The sequence below is a fragment of the Neoarius graeffei genome, chromosome 12, assembly GCF_027579695.1.
Source record: "Neoarius graeffei isolate fNeoGra1 chromosome 12, fNeoGra1.pri, whole genome shotgun sequence".
In the NCBI taxonomy this organism is placed as follows: domain Eukaryota; kingdom Metazoa; phylum Chordata; class Actinopteri; order Siluriformes; family Ariidae; genus Neoarius; species Neoarius graeffei.
Window position 1 is genome coordinate 81,969,028 of NC_083580.1, and position 18,931 is coordinate 81,987,958.

Below are 18,931 nucleotides of genomic sequence, written 5' to 3' on the forward strand. Positions count from 1 at the left end.
ATTAAACAGGAATCTAGGATTATTTTTGTTATCTTCTATTAGGGAGGAGAGATATGTTGATCTCGCAGCACTAAGAGCTTTTCTATACTTCAGGAAGCTCTCCTTCCACGCTAATTTGAACGCTACCAATTTTGTTTGATGCCATTTATGTTCCAATTTTCAAGTGGTCTGTTTTAAAGTGCGACTGTCATCATTATACCAGGGTGCTAATTTTTTGTCTCTGACCATTTTCCTTTTAAGAGGAGCTACATTATCTAAAGTATAGCAGAATGTTGACTCTAGTTCTGCAGGGGCTGACAGTGACCCAATCAAAGTTGACAACTCTGGGAGATCATTTATAAAGCTCTGTGCAGTAGTTGACGTGAATGTATGTTTAATACAGTAGCGTCAAAAAGCTCAACCCAATCTGTCCATTTCCCTCTGACCCTCTCTTATCAACAAGGCGTTTGTTTCCACCCACAGAACTGTCACTCACTCACTCGATGATGTTTTTGTTTTCTGCACCATTCTGTGTAAACTCTAGAGACTGTTGTGTGTGAAAACCCCAGGAGATCAGCAGCTTCTGAAATACTCAAACCAGTCCATCTGGATCAAACCAACACCCAGACCACAGTGAGAGAAAGTCACACTGTGAGATCACAATTTTTCCCGTTCTGATGTTTGAACATTGTGAACATTAACTGAAGCCTTTGATTTGTATCTGTGGGATTTGATGCATCAAGGGATCGTCTGATTAGAGAACTGCATCAAACTATAAGTGGACTTATGGGTGTTCCTAATCAGTGGCGTGCACAGACATTTTGGGGGGCAAGTGCTCTGGGGGGAAAAATGGGCACTTTTTTGCGCATGTGGAACACCTTATTATAAAAGTCTGAGATTTAACCCTCCTCTTGTGTTCGGGTCGCCACTGACCCGTTTTAGTTTTTAAAGGTGTAAAACAACCACTTAATGTTAATTTATTACATCAAGGCTTTTTGACTTTGCCAGGAATCTCTAGTTGAACAAAATAGAAAAAGAAATTTTTGTTTTCCTAAATCTGAAAATGGTCTAGCAAAAAATATAATACTTATGTGCAGTTGTTTCTGTATGCGACGGGCTACTTCACGACAAAATAATTACAGCTTGGGCTTAGAGGGCAAACAATACATTTTCACTCGATTCATGTGTTAGCTGGCTGGTGGGGCAGGGGAAGAGCTGACTGACTGCCCGATGTGTTGTCTGTGCTACGACAAGGCCGTGGCTTCCAGGACACTATGCTGCTGCAACCTCACATTGAATGCACTGCACGCTTGTTCACGTGACAGAGCAAGAGAGACAGAGGTCCGGTGTGTGTGCGGAGGGGGCACACATCGGGACATTATTTTCACACACGCTTTTAATGCCGCGGCTTTTCTAAAAGATCATGTCGACATTGGCCTCAGTAAACTGTAAAAAAAAAAAATTTCAAAAGGGCACTTTTTTGGACAGAGGGCAGAGGGGCAGGTGCTTGAGCACCACCTCGTGCACGCCACTGTTCCTAATAAACTGGCCAGTGAGTGTATATTTATTTTTAAGAATGTCACATACATGAACCTCTGAATTCGACTGAGTCGTGCACGGCTCCTCCTGTCTCTGTTACACAGATATCTGAATGAGATTTGTGTGTTTGTGGTTCATGCTGTGCATCCTGCAGTCAGATTGACAGATTTGCTGAAAGGATGTCGACGCCTTTTGTGTTTGTAAACAAAAAGAGATTCGTGTGCAACCATGTGTTATAAAAAATACCTGAGTAACCACATCATGACACTACGATAGTCAGACTGAAGGGTCTATTGTCGATCATTAGCAAAAAATTATTATTATTAAGTTGTTTATTTGTATCGCGCTTTTAACAATAGACATTGTTGCAAAGCAGCTTTACAGAATTTGAACGACTTAAAACATGAGCTGATTTTATCCCTAATCTATCCCCAATGATGAAGCCTGTGGCGACGGTGGCAAGGAAAAACTCCCTCAGACGACATGAGGAAGAAACCTCGAGAGGAACCAGACTCAAAAGGGAACCCATCCTCATTTGGGCAACAACAGACAGCCTGACTATAACATTAACAGTTTTAACATGAAGACAGTTTCACTGATGTTATAAACTCTTCATTGATGGAAACTTGAGCGCAAAACTGTTCATGACAACTGCAGTCCTAAAGTTAGCAAGTCAGCTGTAGTCCTCATGGGGCCATCCTCCACAGGAGCGATGTGATGAGACTCCAACCAGACGTAGGCAAGGGCGTAGGTTTGGTATTAACATTGGTGGGGACATAAACCCAATGCCAACCTCCAGTAGCGCCAACTTCAGGTCAACATTAGAAGGTCACAATATTTTGCTCTGTTGTGTTCCACCAAAAGAGTCTCCATCATCTCTCCAAAGTCCAGACTTTTAAAATTTGAAGTTCAGAACTGTAGTAATTCATGGATAATAATAATGCAATTCATTTGATTAATTGCAAATCTTGCATGTGATGATTAACTCATTCTACCAATTTGCAAATGTGTTTTACAAGCGAATAACACACTGACTGTCAGGAGGGTGTATGTTCCTTTCCCTCATAAATGGAAATAAAACCCATCCGGAGCCTTAAACACTGCGTTCCATGAGGCTGCAGGGGGAGTCGCTCTCTTCTGTGGGATCTGTAACTAGTTTAGAATGCTAGTTTAAGCTGATGTGTGATTGCTCTAACGGTAAAACAGCACGAGGGCTCGAGAACTTTTTTGACATGTTGAAAGGTTACAATTTTACTTGGCAACATAATGTATCTGAATTCTGATTGGTTGTTGTATCTGAATTCTGATTGGTTGTTGTTATATTATTGCCCTTTTGTTGTCTTCTTGAGCCCAGAGCGGGGGGGCAGTGTTCTGCAGAGAAAAGTTTTTAGCCACCGCTTTCAAATGACCCGCCTCGAAAACCAATCAGTCCAGCGGATGTGTGGACTCGGGATGTGACGTTTTCAAAAGAGAGTTGGAGTAACCAAAACTATCTGATCCAGAAGGCGGAGGCTGTTCTGCTTATTACGTGAAAATGTTTGATTTGATTAAAAGGTGTCTGGGCCACGAACAATGTCCACATCACCATCGGGTTGTTGTTTATATTTCTCATGTTACCCGAACTCAGTCAGGGCTCTGCAGGTCTTAACTGAAGCGCTTCAAATTCAGGGTTAGCGGGCTGCTAAAGTTTGCAGGCACTTCATAAGCAAGACTCGGTGCAATATTAGCCAACATTAGCACAATCTGATGTGATTTAATAATGTCTTTATGACCTTAATGAACACCAGTTGTTGTCGGTATCGAGTCGGATTGTTATTTACATGCCACACAAACTTAGAAAACAGTCATATTCGTATGTTGTCGTTTTTACACACTGAATCCGAACTGTTGTTAACTGATTAATTTTATGAGCTAATCTAACGGTCCATTCCTCAAGGACAGTTTGCTAGCTAGCAGCCAGGCACTGCACTGCAACCGCACTTGCTAATTGACATGGTAGCCAGACTTGATTGCTGTTTTCGCGACCACGCCCCCAGAGCGAATATTCATGATTGAATTTTGCATGGTTTCGCCTAGTGGAAACCTACAGTAACCATTTGTGTACCGCGCACAGAGCGTGATTTTTTTTCTTCAATCAGAAATATTGGTAGGGACATATCAGCCATCGTTTGATATTGGTAGGGACACATCCATACCGTCCATACCCAATTCTACACCTATGGACACAGGGCATCAGGATGGACCAGGCAGGTCTGAGGAGCAGAAGAGGTTCAGCATCTCAATCTCAGGATTGACATGCAACTCAGACGGACAGACAGAGAGTGGGGGGGGGGGGGGGGGGGGAGAAAACACAGGTTGTTAGGTATGCCCAATGTCACCTGAATAAGTAGGAACAGTATATATTTTGTGCTGAGTACAAGCAGGGACTCCGGCAAAACTAACTCTGACAGCATAACTAAAAGGGGAGAGCCAGAAGGTAACACAGGCATGAGGGGCCCCGGGACATAAAGCAGCAGCCACTACACCGTCAACAAACTCGAGTGAGCAAGCGAGTGGGGACTGACAGCATCCATACATCCCAGTTTACCAAAACACTCTGTCTGAGGATCCTCCAGATCTACACCTTTACCTCATAAACACCATTAACACAAGGCTTGACTAAACAGATCTGTTTTCAGCCGAGACTTAAACACTGATAGGGTGTTCACACGGCACATATTTGCATCGATGCTGCACCGATGTATTTTGTTGCGATATATCTTACACCGGTGTAAATTTTGCGTAGCGTTCACACGTCACAACCCTGCTTACTAGAGAGAAGCGTGTTAGCACTGGTGCAGCCCCACTTGCGGTCACACGGCAGTTTCTGCGACCGTGTTATAGTAGCAAAAACTTTATTACTATCATTTCCTTTGATAGTAATAAAGTTTTGATATTTCCTTTTATTACTATCATTTCCTATCATTATTACTATCATTTCCGATAGTAATAATGCGAAAATGAAATATGCGCATGCGTGAAAATGTACTTCCTTTTCCCGGTTGTCATGGCATCACCAAGCGCCGGGAAAACAATGTGGATGAAGACACCAGTGTTGCCAGATATCGCTGACGTTTTCCAGCCCAAAATATGTTCAAATCCACCAAAATGCACTTAAAACTGCCAAATCTGGCAACACTGGAAGACACGCAGTTCTGTTGTTGTTGATATTCGCCATTTTGGAAGCACAAAATACCAGGATGCAAATTATGCAATGCCCGTATGTAATCAACTCTCCTCACGCGTAGCGAGTCTACCCCTGTAGCGTTCAGACGTCCCATTTTATATCGGTGCTGCCCCGCAAACTAGCATTTACTCCGGAGTAAATTTCTTAAACCACCTCCCGAGCAGGGTTAGATTTGCACCGGTTTAAGCAGCTTTCAGGGGCTACACCGGTATAACTTTGTACCGTGTGAACGCTCTACCGGGGCAGCCCCGGCGCTACACCGGAGTCAAAGTTGCCGTGTGAACACCCCTCGAGACTGTGTCTGATTCCCGAACACTACTTGGAAGGCTGTTCCATAACTGTGGGGCTTTGTAAGAAAAGGCTCCGCCCCCTGATGTAGCCTTCACTATACGAGGTACCAGCAGATAGCCTGCACCTTCTGATCTAAGTAGGCGTGGCGGGTCACAGAGGAGCAGAAGTTCACTCAGGTACTGTGGTGCGAGACCATTCAGTGCTTTAAAGGTCAATAGCAGTATTTTATAATCAATACGAAATGTGATTGGGAGCCAATGCAGTGTGGATAAGACAGGGGTGATGGGGTCATATTTTCTAGTTCTAGTAAGGACTCTTGCTGCTGCATTTTGAACTAACTGGAGCTTGTTTATGCACTTATTGGAACATCCAGACAGTAAGGCATTACAATAATCCAACCTGGAGGGAACGAAAGCATGAACTAGTTTTTCAGCGTCATGTAGTGACATTAAATTTCTTATCTTAGCAATATTTCTGAGATGAAAGAAAGCTATCCAGGTAATGTTATCGATGTGAGTTTCGAATGAAAGACTGGGGTCAATAATCACTCCGAGGTCTTTTACTGCTGCACGTGAAGAAACAGAAAGGCCATCCAGAGTTACTGTGGAATCAGAAAACTTACTTCTAGCTGCATGTGGTCCGAGTACAAGTACTTCAGTCTTGTCAGAGTTAAGCAGAAGGAAGTTAATAAGCATCCAGTGTCTAATGTCCTTCACACATTCCTCAATTCTATTAAGCTGGTGTCTCTCATCAGGTTTTGCAGAAACATACAACTGTGTGTCATCAGCATAACAGTGGAAACTAATACAATGTTTACGAATAATATCACCCAGAGGTCGCATCTCATTATCTGTAGCCGCTTTATCCTGTTCTACAGGGTCGCAGGCGAGCTGGAGCCTATCCCAGCTGACTACGGGCGAAAGGCGGGGTTCACCCTGGACAAGTCGCCAGGTCATCACAGGGCTGACACATAGACACAGACAACCATTCACACTCACATTCACACCTACGCTCAATTTAGAGTCACCAGTTAACCTAACCTGCATGTCTTTGGACTGTGGGGGAAACCGGAGCACCCGGAGGAAACCCACGTGGACACGGGGAGAACATGCAAACTCCGCACAGAAAGGCCCTTGCCAGCCACGGGGCTCGAACCTGGACCTTCTTGCTGTGAGGCGACAGCGCTAACCACTACACCACCGTGCTGCCCTCACTCAGAGGTATAAAGAAAAAAGCAGTGGACCCAAGACAGAACCTTGTGGAACACCAAACTTTACCTCAGTGTGTCTAGAAAAATCATCATTTACATCAACATACTGATAGCGATCAGTTAAATAAGAGATGAGTTTAGTTGATTATTATTATTATTGTTATTATTATTATTATTATTATTGATTGGAACTTAAAGACTGGACATATATACACATCACATAGAACTGAAAGCATTCAATTACACCGAGATATCTAGCGTTGGATCGCCAGTTTCTTGATGTCGTTGAAGGTGAGCTATACAGCTTCGTTAAAGCATTATAAACTAGACAGGTTCACTAACAAGCACACTAACCCTGTTAAATCCTTCATTAGTTCACTGATATGATCGTTAGCTTTTTAACTGAGGTGAAACGGACGCTGCAGAGACGGAGCATCTCGGGTCAGTTATTCCTCATTATTGCCTGCAGTTACAGCCGTCCTCTGTTGGCTTGGAAAGTTTTCAAAGTTCAAGGTTCAGTAGTGTGCAGGAAAAAACAGTGTGTTTATGAAATATTTTCCAATTCTGATACACAACAGACACAACACACAGCACTTTAGAAATCTATTCTAATTCACTATTATTAATGAGGCTGAGGATTAGTGCTGAATTAACACAACCCCAAATCAGAAACAGTTGGGACGGTTTGTTGAAATTGGAATTAAAACTGAAATCAATGATGTGTAAATAATCTTTGACCTGTACTGAACCCAAAAGAAGAGAACAGTGCATTTATTTTATGTTTTACCTCGTGATTTTTTTTGTTTTTCTTTCACAATAAACACATTTCAATTCTGATTCTTGCAACACGTTTCAAAAAAAGCTGTTACAGTAAATCATTCCCCACTTTATAATGATGTGTATAATGTTCCCGTTCCTTCTCCCGACGCTTAAAAGCTGTTTATGGACTGAAGACTCCAAGTGATGAAGTGTTTCAGGTGTTATTTTTGTCCTGTTCTTTCTGTAAACAGGTTTTAAGGTGTGGAACAGTTCGGGGTCGTCACTGTCATATTTTTCATTTCTTAATTCTCCACACATTCTCTATTGGGGACAGAGAGGACACGCCCTTTTCTTCCACAGCCACACCTTTGTAATGTGAGCAGAATGTGGTTTTGCATCGTCTTGTTTAAATCTCCCTGGTAAAGACGTCGTCTTGAAGGCAGCAGATGAAATCTCAGTGCACTTTTCTGCATTAATGCTCCATCACAGAAGCGTAAGATACCTTTACCAAGGGCACTGACCCAATGCCATACCATGACACACCCTGGCTTTTGGACTTGTTCCTGCTAACAGTCTGGATGGTCCTTTTCCTCTTTGGTCTGGAGCACACGGCGTCCATTTCTTCCAAAAAAGTCCTGGAATACTGATTTGTCTGACCACAATACCCATTCCCAGTGTGTGATGATCCATCCCAAACGCCTCCGAGCTCAGAGAAGTCGACGGCGCTTCTGGACACAGTTAACATAACACTTCCTTTTTACACAGTAAAGTTTTAACTGGTGTTTGTGGATGCAACTCCGTATTGTAGCTTGATAAAGGTTTTCCAGAGTAATCCCGAGCCCATGTGGTTCTATCAGCTGTAGATGAATGAGGGTTCTTGATGCCGTCTGAGGGATCGGAGATCACGGGGGTTCAGATTAGGCTTGAGCCCTTTACACACTGAAATTCCTCCAGATTCCTTGAAAGGTTTAATGATATTCTGCACCGTAGAGGGTGAAATATCCAAATCCCTTCCTATCTTTCTTTGAGGAACATTGTTTTTAGGGTTTCAAAGGGTTTTTTACTGAATAAATTAGCATGGTGTCAGAGCGATCCCCGATACCGGTGTGGGTGTATCCTGAGTGCAGACACAGGGTCACAGAACAGCTCTTCAGTGAGTGAGGAGATTAGACATGGACAATGTGCCTTGTAAACAGACCCGACATTCAATTAATCACAAGTAATCAATGACTTCTGATACCTGGTCATTTAATTGTCTTAATTTAATCATAAGTCTCTGTTGGACAGTTTAGACTCCATGGCCTCAGGATCCTGACTGTTAGAACGAATTCGTCTGGATCCTTAAAGTAAAGCTGAACTCATTGGGAAGCCACCCGTGATGGAAATGAAGTGTTGCCGTGACTACCATGTAGAGTTTACTGCTCCAAACCGAACAGCAGAAACCCGACACTGATGTGGTTCATCATCCTCAATCTGATCAGATCGTGTGTTTGAATCCAGCTCAGTGCTTCATCTTCATCTTTAATTACAGCACTGAGGAGGTTTAATGTCCTGGTGCTTTTCAGTACTTTCATATCATTCTCTTCGTCTCATTTCCCAGAACAGTCTTGTTTTTGTCACTTTTTTCTATGATTCTGTGAATTTATTTAATTTGTCCAGAGGCGTGTGTAGTCGTAGTTGTACTTGTTGTGATCGTGCACTTCCTGTCAGAGGGCTGCAGATCACCGAGCCCACGCTTTAATGTAGTGGATTCCACTTACTCACTCCTTTATCAAACTGTTCATGAGGTGGAGTGGTGGAACAGGAAACCGTTCACTTCTCCGTCTCTGGAGTCTGAAGTGATGCTCCATGTGGTTTAACCCGCAGTGTCTGGGCGTGTAAGGAGGATTATTTAATTATTTACTCTGAATGAACCGCAGCCGTTTCTGTTCTTCTGCTTTTTTAGCCTCCAATCAGTTGGTGACCTCAGACCCTCAGATCCCCTGGGCTTATACGCCTGTGCGATAGAGAGGCAGACAGACAGACAGACAGACAGATAAACAAGTGGACAGATAGACAGCCAGGCAGATAAACAGGCAGGCAGATAAACAGGCAGACAGACAGGCAGATATACAGCCAGGCCAATGGTCTGACAGATAGACAGGCAGACAGATAGACAGCCAGGCAAATAGACAGGCAGGCCAATAGTCTGGCAGATAGACAGGCAGGCAGATAGACAGGCCAATAGTCTGGCAGATAGACAGGCAGGCCAATAGTCTGGCAGATAGACAGGCAAATAGATGGGCAGATAGACATGCAGGCCAATAGTCTGGCAGATAGACAGGCAGGCAGATAGACAGGCCAATAGTCTGGCAGATAGACAGGTAGACAGATAGACACCCAGGCAAATAGACAGGCAGGCCAATAGTCTGGCAGATAGACAGGCAGGCAGATAGACAGGCAAATAGATGGGCAGATAGACAGGCAGGCCAATAGTCTGGCACATAGACAGGCAAATAGATGGGCAGATAGACAGGCAGGCCAATAGTCTGGCAGATAGACAGGCAGGCAGATAGACAGGCCAATAATCTGGCAGATAGATAGGTAGGCAGATAGACAGGCAGATAGACAGCCAGGCCAATAGTCTGGTAGATAGACAGGCAGGCAGATAGACAGCCAGGCCAATAGTCTGGCAAAAAAACAGGCAGGCAGATAGACAGGCAGGCAGAAAGTGAGGCAGATAGAGAGACAGACTGATTGTCGTATCATACAAGAATGTTGTAAAACGTGTAGCCCTCAACATGATTATCATAAATCACACTGAATTATAGCTGCCCAGATCGTGAAATCCTGATCCTGTTCTCTGTGTAAGACTCGGAGATGGTGATTTTATTTTTACATGATGACCGTAGGTTCTTATTTTCTTCTGCCTTGTATGTGATGGGAGTCGATCGGAGGGTAATACAAAGGGACTCGGACTTCTCTGATGTTTTGTGTCTGTGGCTGCAGCATTGATATACTGTGAACTCTTGCAGGCACATTTACTGTAATAATAATAATAATAATCACACACCACTTTTTCCTCTCAGGTCAACACAACTATCTTTGCGCCGGGAGAAACGACTGCATTATCGACAAGATTCGCAGGAAGAACTGTCCGGCCTGCCGCTTTCGCAAATGCCTCCAAGCGGGCATGAACCTCGACGGTAAGAAATGCTGTATGATCTTTAACAAGCATCAGTTATTCACGTTACAGACCAACAGCACTTCTGTGTATGATGCAATTTATTTAACTGCTGTAATAATGAGTTTAAAAACATGGCAGCTTTCTGTACAATAATCCACTGTGCAGCTTCTTTAAAGGCACTTCAAGGAGTTTGATCAGGTTTGTCTACGTGAGTGCAGGGGCTTCTAGAGGGCATGACAATTAGTTCAAATTCTGGATAAGTGTGTGAAAGTAAAGTTGGTGCAACTGCAATGGTTCAACCAGTAAAGGTACATTAGTCAGGATTTATCCAGATTGGTGAAGATTAGCTCTCTAACTCAAGTCAAGTCAAGTCAAGTTTATTTGTATCGCGCTTTTAACAATAAACATTGTCGCAAAGCAGCTTTACAGAATTTGAACGACTTAAAACATGAGCTGATTTTATCCCTAATCTATCCCCAATGATGAAGCCTGTGGCGACGGTGGCAAGGAAAAACTCCCTCAGACGACATGAGGAAGAAACCTCGAGAGGAACCAGACTCAAAAGGGAACCCATCCTCATTTGGGCAACAACAGACAGCCTGACTATAACATTAACAGTTTTAACATGAAGACAGTTTCGTTGATGTTATAAACTCTTCATTGATGGAAACTTGAGTGCAAAACTGTTCATGACAACTGCAGTCCTAAAGTTAGCAAGTCAACTGTAGTCCTCAGCCATAAAAGCATTACTGTAAGAGTCCAGAGCGTCCTCCAGGTGTGACTTTCAACTGTCCACATGGGGCCGTCCTCCACAGGAGCGATGTGATGAGACTCCAACCAGACACAGGGCACCAGGGTGGATCAGGCAGGTCCGAGGGGCAGAAGAGGTTCAGCATCTCAATCTCAGGACCGACCTGTAACTCAGAGGGACAGACTTTTTTTTTTTTTTTTGGGGTGGGGGGACAGGTTGTTAGGTATGCCCAATGTCACCTGAATAAGTAGGAACAGTATCAGGGGCGGAGCTAAAGGGGTGGGTGGGCGGGGCCATTGCCCCTGGGCCTTGGGTCCTCCCCCTAGCCATACAGGGCCCCACCCTTTGACATTCAGGCCTTCCCAATAAATCTGCCTTACACAATTTCATTGGAAATTCCTTGAAACCTACAAGTTTTCACATGATTACAGACGAGTTGACCTACCATATAACCTCTAATGAACACCCCCTCCCTAATTAACGCCCCCCCCATATTTTGGAAAAAAATAATTCAAAATTAAAAAAACTAACAGTCTGAACAGTTTTACATACCCCAGGTTTTCTATCCAAGTCCAGTATCCAAATTGAATACGAATTCAATGTCCTGGGCTATCACAATCCGTTGATGCCTGCTCTGAATCACTGCTGTCAACCTCCTGCTCCGACAAAACAATCTCTGTGACATTTTCTAACACCTGTTCTCCCATGTCAATGTCCTCCTGGGAAAACCCTTCAAACGCCTGGCTGTCCTGGTCATCATCGTTCGATTGCTGCTGGAAAATATGGTCCTCCGAGCCGTCGAGGGCCGACGTGATGCCACACTTTTTGAAGGACTTTCTGATCATCTCTGGGGTGATGTAACTCCAAGCATCTTTGATCCACTACAGCACAAGTAGTTTCGGAGGGGGTTTTCTGTTGCCAGCTGGGGTTTTTTCAACCTCCCCCTCGAACAGCCAAGTGTCGTAGAACTCGGCCATCCTAACTTTAAATGGCTGGTTCCATGACACATCAGCTGGTTGCAGTCTAGACGTATAGCCTCCAGGTATGACACAAAGGTCAGTGTTGCATGTTTGTCGCAAATAATCCTTCACCTTTGGCGTTAGGTGTGCACAGAAAGCGTCCCACACAAGCATGCGACAGCGGGTATTGTTCCAACCCCATAACTTCTGCAACCAAAAGATGATACTCTGTTCCGTTGCCCATTATTTTTTTCCAGCACCACACATAAACACGACGATACCGGTGGGAATATCCTTTTTTGGGAGTGGTCGAATCCCAGGTAAGTGAACCAAAGGTGCCATTTTTGTCCCATCTGCATAAGCTCCAAGAGTCACGGTAAACTTCACTTTTTCACGGCCTGTTGATGTTACAGACACTTCATCATCGCCCCTACTTGCGTAAGTATTTTTGCCTGGCATTTCTAGATAGATCGGCGTTTCGTCCATATTCCCAATGTCCATATCACTGTACTCTTGCAAACGTCGCATGCATATGACATATCTTAAAAATCGGTCCACCAGTCCATCTGTAATTTCAACAGACTTCTGTCGAATGTGTGTTGTCCAGCGGAAGGCGATGTAGTTTCGCTTCTTAAAACGCCAGAACCATCCGTTTGATGCTTTAAACGACTGACATCCGTCTTTCTCATGGAGCCGCATTGCCTCCATTTTCAGTGCCTTGCCTGTGACCCTTACCCCAGCTTCCCTCCTTTGAAAGAACCACTCAAGAAGTTTTTTTTCAATGGCCGCGTACTGCAGAGGCCGACCTGCACCACTAGCCCTTTTCTGCCCGGCTGCCAGAGTTTCAATTTTGCGTTTTTGTTGGCACCATTCACAGACTCATTTACGATCGATCTTGTAGAGTTTAGAAGCAAAGTGCTTTCCTTTCTCCTCCGCCGTTTTTACGACTTTTAGCTTAAAACTCGCAGTGTAGGATTTGTGTTTTTCAACACGTGTGTCCATCTTTACGATTAGAAACAGAATGATCAGATCAAATTATCTGGGAGGCGCGTGACTTCTGCAAAAAGGGAGCTTTATGCAAAGTGAGTGATGTAACAGTGGTCGGCGAAAAGATCAAAGCCAGCTGACACGCGAGCTATATCTGGGCTGTTTCCTCGCCGAATGAACACCTGCATTACCGTATACACTCCAGTAAGCGCCCCAAAGAATAAAAAAAATCAATTTTTAAAAACACTTAATTCGACGACTTTTCACCTAGAAAACGTATGAAAATTAGGGAAAATTAGTAGAGCAGTTATGTTAGGGTTTGAAAAATTCGATCAACTGTGATTTTTTACCCCAAATAAACACCCCCCCTTTTGAAAAATGTAACACCCCCGGGGGCGTTCATTAGAGGTTATACGGTATATATCTCTCATTTTTGCTACACGTTCTTATCATGGTTAAAAAAACAATTTAAAAACCCTGTGAAATCAGGATAGTTGAGGCTTTTCTTGGATTCGAGATAACTGTGAACGCATCTGCTTCTGAACTGGGCTGAATTGTTAGCTGCATTGAAGGGAACGGCTTAGATCTCTCCAGATGTCGTGGACAGGGTTATGACGGTGCAGCGAACATGAGCGGAATTTATTCTGGTGTTCAAGCGAGAATAGCGGAGCGGGAGCCCCTTGCTTTGTACGTGCACTGTGCGGCTCATTGTCTGAATTTGGTACTGAATGATTCTGTCAAAACGGGCGGCACGGTGGTGTAGTGGTTAGCGCTGTCGCCTCACAGCAAGAAGGTCCTGGGTTCGAGCCCCGGAGCCGACGAGGGCCTTTCTGTGTGGAGTTTGCATGTTCTCCCCGTGTCCGCGTGGGTTTCCTCCGGGTGCTCCAGTTTCCCCCACAGTCCAAAGACATGCAGGTTAGGTTAACTGGTGACTCTAAATTGAGCGTAGGTGTGAATGTGAGTGTGAATGGTTGTCTGTGTCTATGTGTCAGCCCTGTGATGACCTGGCGACTTGTCCAGGGTGAACCCCGCCTTTCACCCGTAGTCAGCTGGGATAGGCTCCAGCTTGCCTGCGACCCTGTAGAAGGATAAAGCGGCTAGAGATAATGAGATGAGAATGAGATGAGATGATTCTGTCAAAACTATCCCAGAGATTAGACAATTTTATGATGTGGTTGCCAACAGTGTTAAGAGATGGGCATTACTTGGCGACTTATTGAGCCCAGAGAGCAGGGCCATAACCTTGAAACGCCTCTGCCCAACCCGCTGGTCCTCCCGCTATGATGCGCTTGTTGCGTTAAAGTACAGATATGGAGACGTCATTAAAGATCTCGACAAGCTCTCACTTACAAGCAAGAAAACGAATGAATGAGATGAGGCAGATGCACTTAAAAAGGCCATTACTAAATTTCAGTTTACATTTTTAATCAGCCTTCAGACAAAGATTTGGAGTGCACTAATGCCATCTCAAAGTTACTGCAGGAGAAGACCATTGATCTCCTCAAAGCGTCTGTATTATTGCAGAATGCTGTACGAACCCTACAGGAGTACAGGGAGCAGTTTGATGAGGCAGAGGCTTCCACTCTGGCATTAGCTGTGAAATGGGGCAGTCAAACGCAATTTGTAACCACCAGGTTGAAAAAGTGAAGCGCCACTTTGATCACCTTAGCGAAGACAGTCGGCTTTCCGATGCAGAACATTATTTTCGGGTGAATGTGTTCTATTCATGCCTTGATGTAATCATTCAGCAGCTGTCACAAAGGTATGTCAGTTTAAATCGGACTGCTCATTTGTTTGAGGCTATTCATCCAAATACGCTCCAGCATGCCAAGGACGAGGAGCTATACGAAGTGGCCCGTCGACTGTGTGATCACTATAGTCGGGATATTGACTCCAGCTTTCCTGGTCAACTAGTGTCATTTAGGGCTGGTTTCTAGGAGCAGATAGCGAGACACACATCTGTGCTTAGCCTGGCCAGGTTGCTGGTAGTAGATCATCCAGCAGTAACTTCTACATTTAGTGAGGTGTGCACGGCCTTCTTGCTTTTTCTCACTCTCCCCGTCTCAGTTGCGACAGCAGAGCGCTCTTTCTCCAAATTAAAATTGATAAAAAATTATCTCAGGAGCGCAGTGGGTCAAGAGAGACTCTGTGGATTGGCCATTTTATCGATTGAGAATGAGCGAGCAAGAGCGCTTAACATCCCTCAAATAGTCAACGACTTTGTGGAGTGCAAGGCACGTCGAATGCCTTTTTAATGACGAACGCAGGTTTCCGTGTCAGCTTTATAGTTGAAGACGTGCTTACACAATGAGGGTGTATCATTCATGATTGCTGGATTTTTTTGTTGTTGCTGTTTAGTGTCTATTTGGAACATAATAAAAAATGAATGGAAAATACAGGCTATGTAGGCCTATAAAAAATAAAAATAAATAATAATAATTAAAAAAAAACTTTGAGCAAGTTCTGTTCTAATATAGCCTGATTATATGCCGCAGGCCTTCTGTTTGTTTGCAATTTCGCCATGGCTAGGTCCAAAGGCTATGTTCTTAAAAACTGTTTTTTGTTAGATATAGCCTGAGTAGGCCTATATGCCGCAAGCCTTCTAATTTGTTTGTTTGCAATTTTGCCATGTGGTGAGTGGGGGGGTGGGGGGGTGGCTGATTGGTGTTTTGCCCCGGGGCCTTGTGTAGCAACAGCAGGGGCTCCAGCAACTAACTATGACAGCATAACTAAAAGGGGAGAGCCAGAAGGTAACACAGGCATGTTGGAGTCGAGTAAGATTTGTTGATTTTTTGTGAAGATGATTTCGTGAAGATGAGCATGTTGTTAACAATGAGCAGCCACAGATATCTGCATCGCCCATGCAGATTGAGGACCTGACCAAAGACAATCATGCCAAGGCTGCATCATCCACATCTCGACCCCATGCAAGTATCACAGAGACTGTCAGGGAGACACTCACAAAGACCTCACCAAAGTCCCAATCTCAGTCTCGCTCTTCTGACTTTGTTGTACCATCTCCGTCTCCCCCCTGCATGGATTTCCCTAAAAGTATGCAGAGATTGCTGCCAATAGCTGCACTCTCTTTTTCCAGCCCAAATCATTCGCGTCAAGCAGTGTACCCAGTTCATCAAAAATCAACCAACAGACTGAACTGTGTTCGCCCAGGACTTTCAGCTGGCTACCAATCTTTTTCACCATCTAAAAAATACATGACATCTCCAATCCTCCCCCCCCCCAACCTCATGGAACATACAGAGAGTCTTGTATGATGTACTGTGGGTCCCTGCATTGGGTGTAGTTTTGAAAACAAGCTGGGACCCAGTATGCCTATGCCATTCTCTATTCCTGTGTTGATAAGAAATAGAAAACATAGAGCATATTTAACCCAGGGGGTAAACCAGTCTAGTCTCCTTCCTGTTTCAAAACAACATCAGAGTGCCCAAGCGGATATTACTTCTAGACTTTCTGTAAAGTTAGCTCTTCTGAACGTTAGATCACTTTCAAACAAGTCATTTTTAATTAATGATCTTATTTGCAAACACAATCTTGATTTTTTGCTTCTAACTGAAACATGGCTGGATCAAGCAAAGAGTGCTACCACCCTTATTGAAGCAGCCCCCCCAAATTTTAATTTCATGAGTGCTACCCGACATGGGAAAGGTGGAGGGATCGCAAATATATTCAAAGCCTCTTTTCAATGTAAACAGTCCTCACTTGGTGATTTTACATCCTTTGAACACTTATGTGCACTTGTTACATGCTCTCCTAACATATTGTTATTAACTATTTACAGGCCTCCGAGACATTCAGCCAAAGTTTTTCTGGAAGAGTTTGGTGAACTGTTGTCAGTCATTTGCTTAGAGTTTGACTGTCTTATTATATCTGGGGATTTTAACTTGCATGTAGATAATCCTGAAAACACTTATGCCAGAGAACTACTTGCACATATTGACAACTTCAACCTAGTACAACATGTACAGGGCCCGACCCACTCTCGTGGTCATACCCTTGACCTCGTTATTGCAAAGGGTCTTACTGTTTCTACTACTGTTGTTGAGCTGGCCTTATCTGATCATTTCTGTGTTTTCTCTGATGTTTCTATGTCCCCTCACATTCAGAACAGCTCATCGACTATGGGTAGGAGAGTCATAAACGACAACACGTGTTCTCTTTGAGCAAGCTCTCTCTCGGATCTCAACTAAAATGTCAGACTCCGTAGACGACTTACTGGAAATTTTTTATTTAAATATGACCCAAATTATGGATGATATTGCTCCATTCAAAATCAAATGAGTCAATGACAAGCAGAAAGCACCATGGAAGCAGTACCCAGCTGTTAAACTGCTAAAGAGAGAATGTAGGAAGACTGAAAGAAAATGGCCCAAATCTAAACTTCACATCCATTATCAAATCCATAAAGAGATGCTTTGTAAATATAATTATGAAATTCGTAAAGCAAGACAGTCTTTCTTCTCCAACATCATCAACAGGAATATGAACAATGCCCGTGTGCTATTTTTAACAGTAGAGAAGCTAACTAATCCCCCACCACAATTAGCACCTGAACTTCTCTCAGTTAATAAATGCAATGAGTTTGCATCCGGGCAGCACGGTGGTGTAGTGGTTAGCGCTGTTGCCTCACAGCAAGAAGGTCCGGGTTCGAGCCCCGGGGCCGGCGAGGGCCTTTCTGTGTGGAGTTTGCATGTTCTCCCCGTGTCCGCGTGGGTTTCCTCCGGGTGCTCCGGTTTCCCCCACAGTCCAAAGACATGCAGGTTAGGTTAACTGGTGACTCTAAATTGAGCGTAGGTGTGAATGTGAGTGTGAATGGTTGTCTGTGTCTATGTGTCAGCCCTGTGATGACCTGGCGACTTGTCCAGGGTGAACCCCGCCTTTCGCCCGTAGTCAGCTGGGATAGGCTCCAGCTTGCCTGCGACCCTGTAGAACAGGATAAAGCGGCTAGAGATGATGAGATGAGATGAGATGAGTTTGCATCCTTCTTCAAAGGTAAAATTGATAAAATACGTCAGAATATTGCTCATAATATATCTCAGTTGCAAATAACTGAAAAGCTGCAATCACCAGTGACACAGACAGACAATTTCAACAAAATGTCAGAATTTTGTTTGATTGATTACGAGACTTGAAAAAACTGTACAAAATCTCAGTTCCTCAACATCTGAATTGGACATTCTGCCCACCAACTTTTTTAAGTCTGTTCTTCACCTCATAATTACAGATGTGCTTCAGATCATAAATACATCCCTAGAGACTGGCATTGTTCCTGTGTCCCTGAAAAAAGCCGTTGTAAAGCCCCTACTTAAAAAGAATAATCTGGATGCTTCAATATTGAACAACTACAGGCCAATATCAAATCCACCATTCATCGGGAAAATCCTTGAAAAAATTGTCTTCAATCAATTAACTGCCTTCTTGATATCAAACAGCTGTTTTGATAACTTTCAGTCAGGATTTCGTGCCAATCACAGCACTGAAACAGCGCTGATTAAAGTTATAAATGACATATGTTATAAATGACATATGCAGGCAAAACATCGGTCCTGGTGTTACTGGACCTCAGTGCAGCTTTTGATACTGTTGATCACAACATACTGCTATATCGACTTGAACACTGGGTTGGATTGACTGGTAAAGTTATCAATTGGTTAAAATCATACTTAAAAGATAGAAGCTTCTTTGTTACCATGGGAAATTGTACCTCAACATTAATGTCCTTGACCTGTGGTGTCCCCCAGGGGTCGATCCTTGGACCATTACTATTCAACCTTTATATGCTCCCACTTGGACAAATTATCAAGAACAACTCAATTTTGTATCACTGCTATGCAGATGACACCCAAATTTATTTTGCTCTATCACCTAATGATTATGCCCCCCTTGAATGTCTCTACCAGTGTATCGACCAAATCAACAACTGGATGTCACAAAATTTTCTTCAGCTGAACACAGATAAAACAGAAGTAATTCTATTTGGGAAAAAAGATGAAAGACTCAGGATTACCACTATTCTTGACACAAAGGGGATTAAAACAAAAGAAATGGT

At 43.7% G+C, this 18,931-nt stretch overlaps 1 protein-coding gene across 4 annotated transcripts in view; it reads left to right on the plus strand.

Annotated features, from left to right (window-relative positions):
• Positions 1–18,931, plus strand: part of LOC132895727 (glucocorticoid receptor-like) — a 116,045-nt gene that overhangs the window by 77,001 nt on the left and 20,113 nt on the right. For all 4 annotated transcript variants that reach the window (XM_060936545.1, XM_060936546.1, XM_060936548.1 and 1 more), the window contains one exon: positions 10,073–10,189. In XM_060936545.1, coding sequence (XP_060792528.1) covers positions 10,073–10,189 — 117 coding nt within the window. The remainder of the gene's footprint in view (positions 1–10,072; positions 10,190–18,931) is intronic.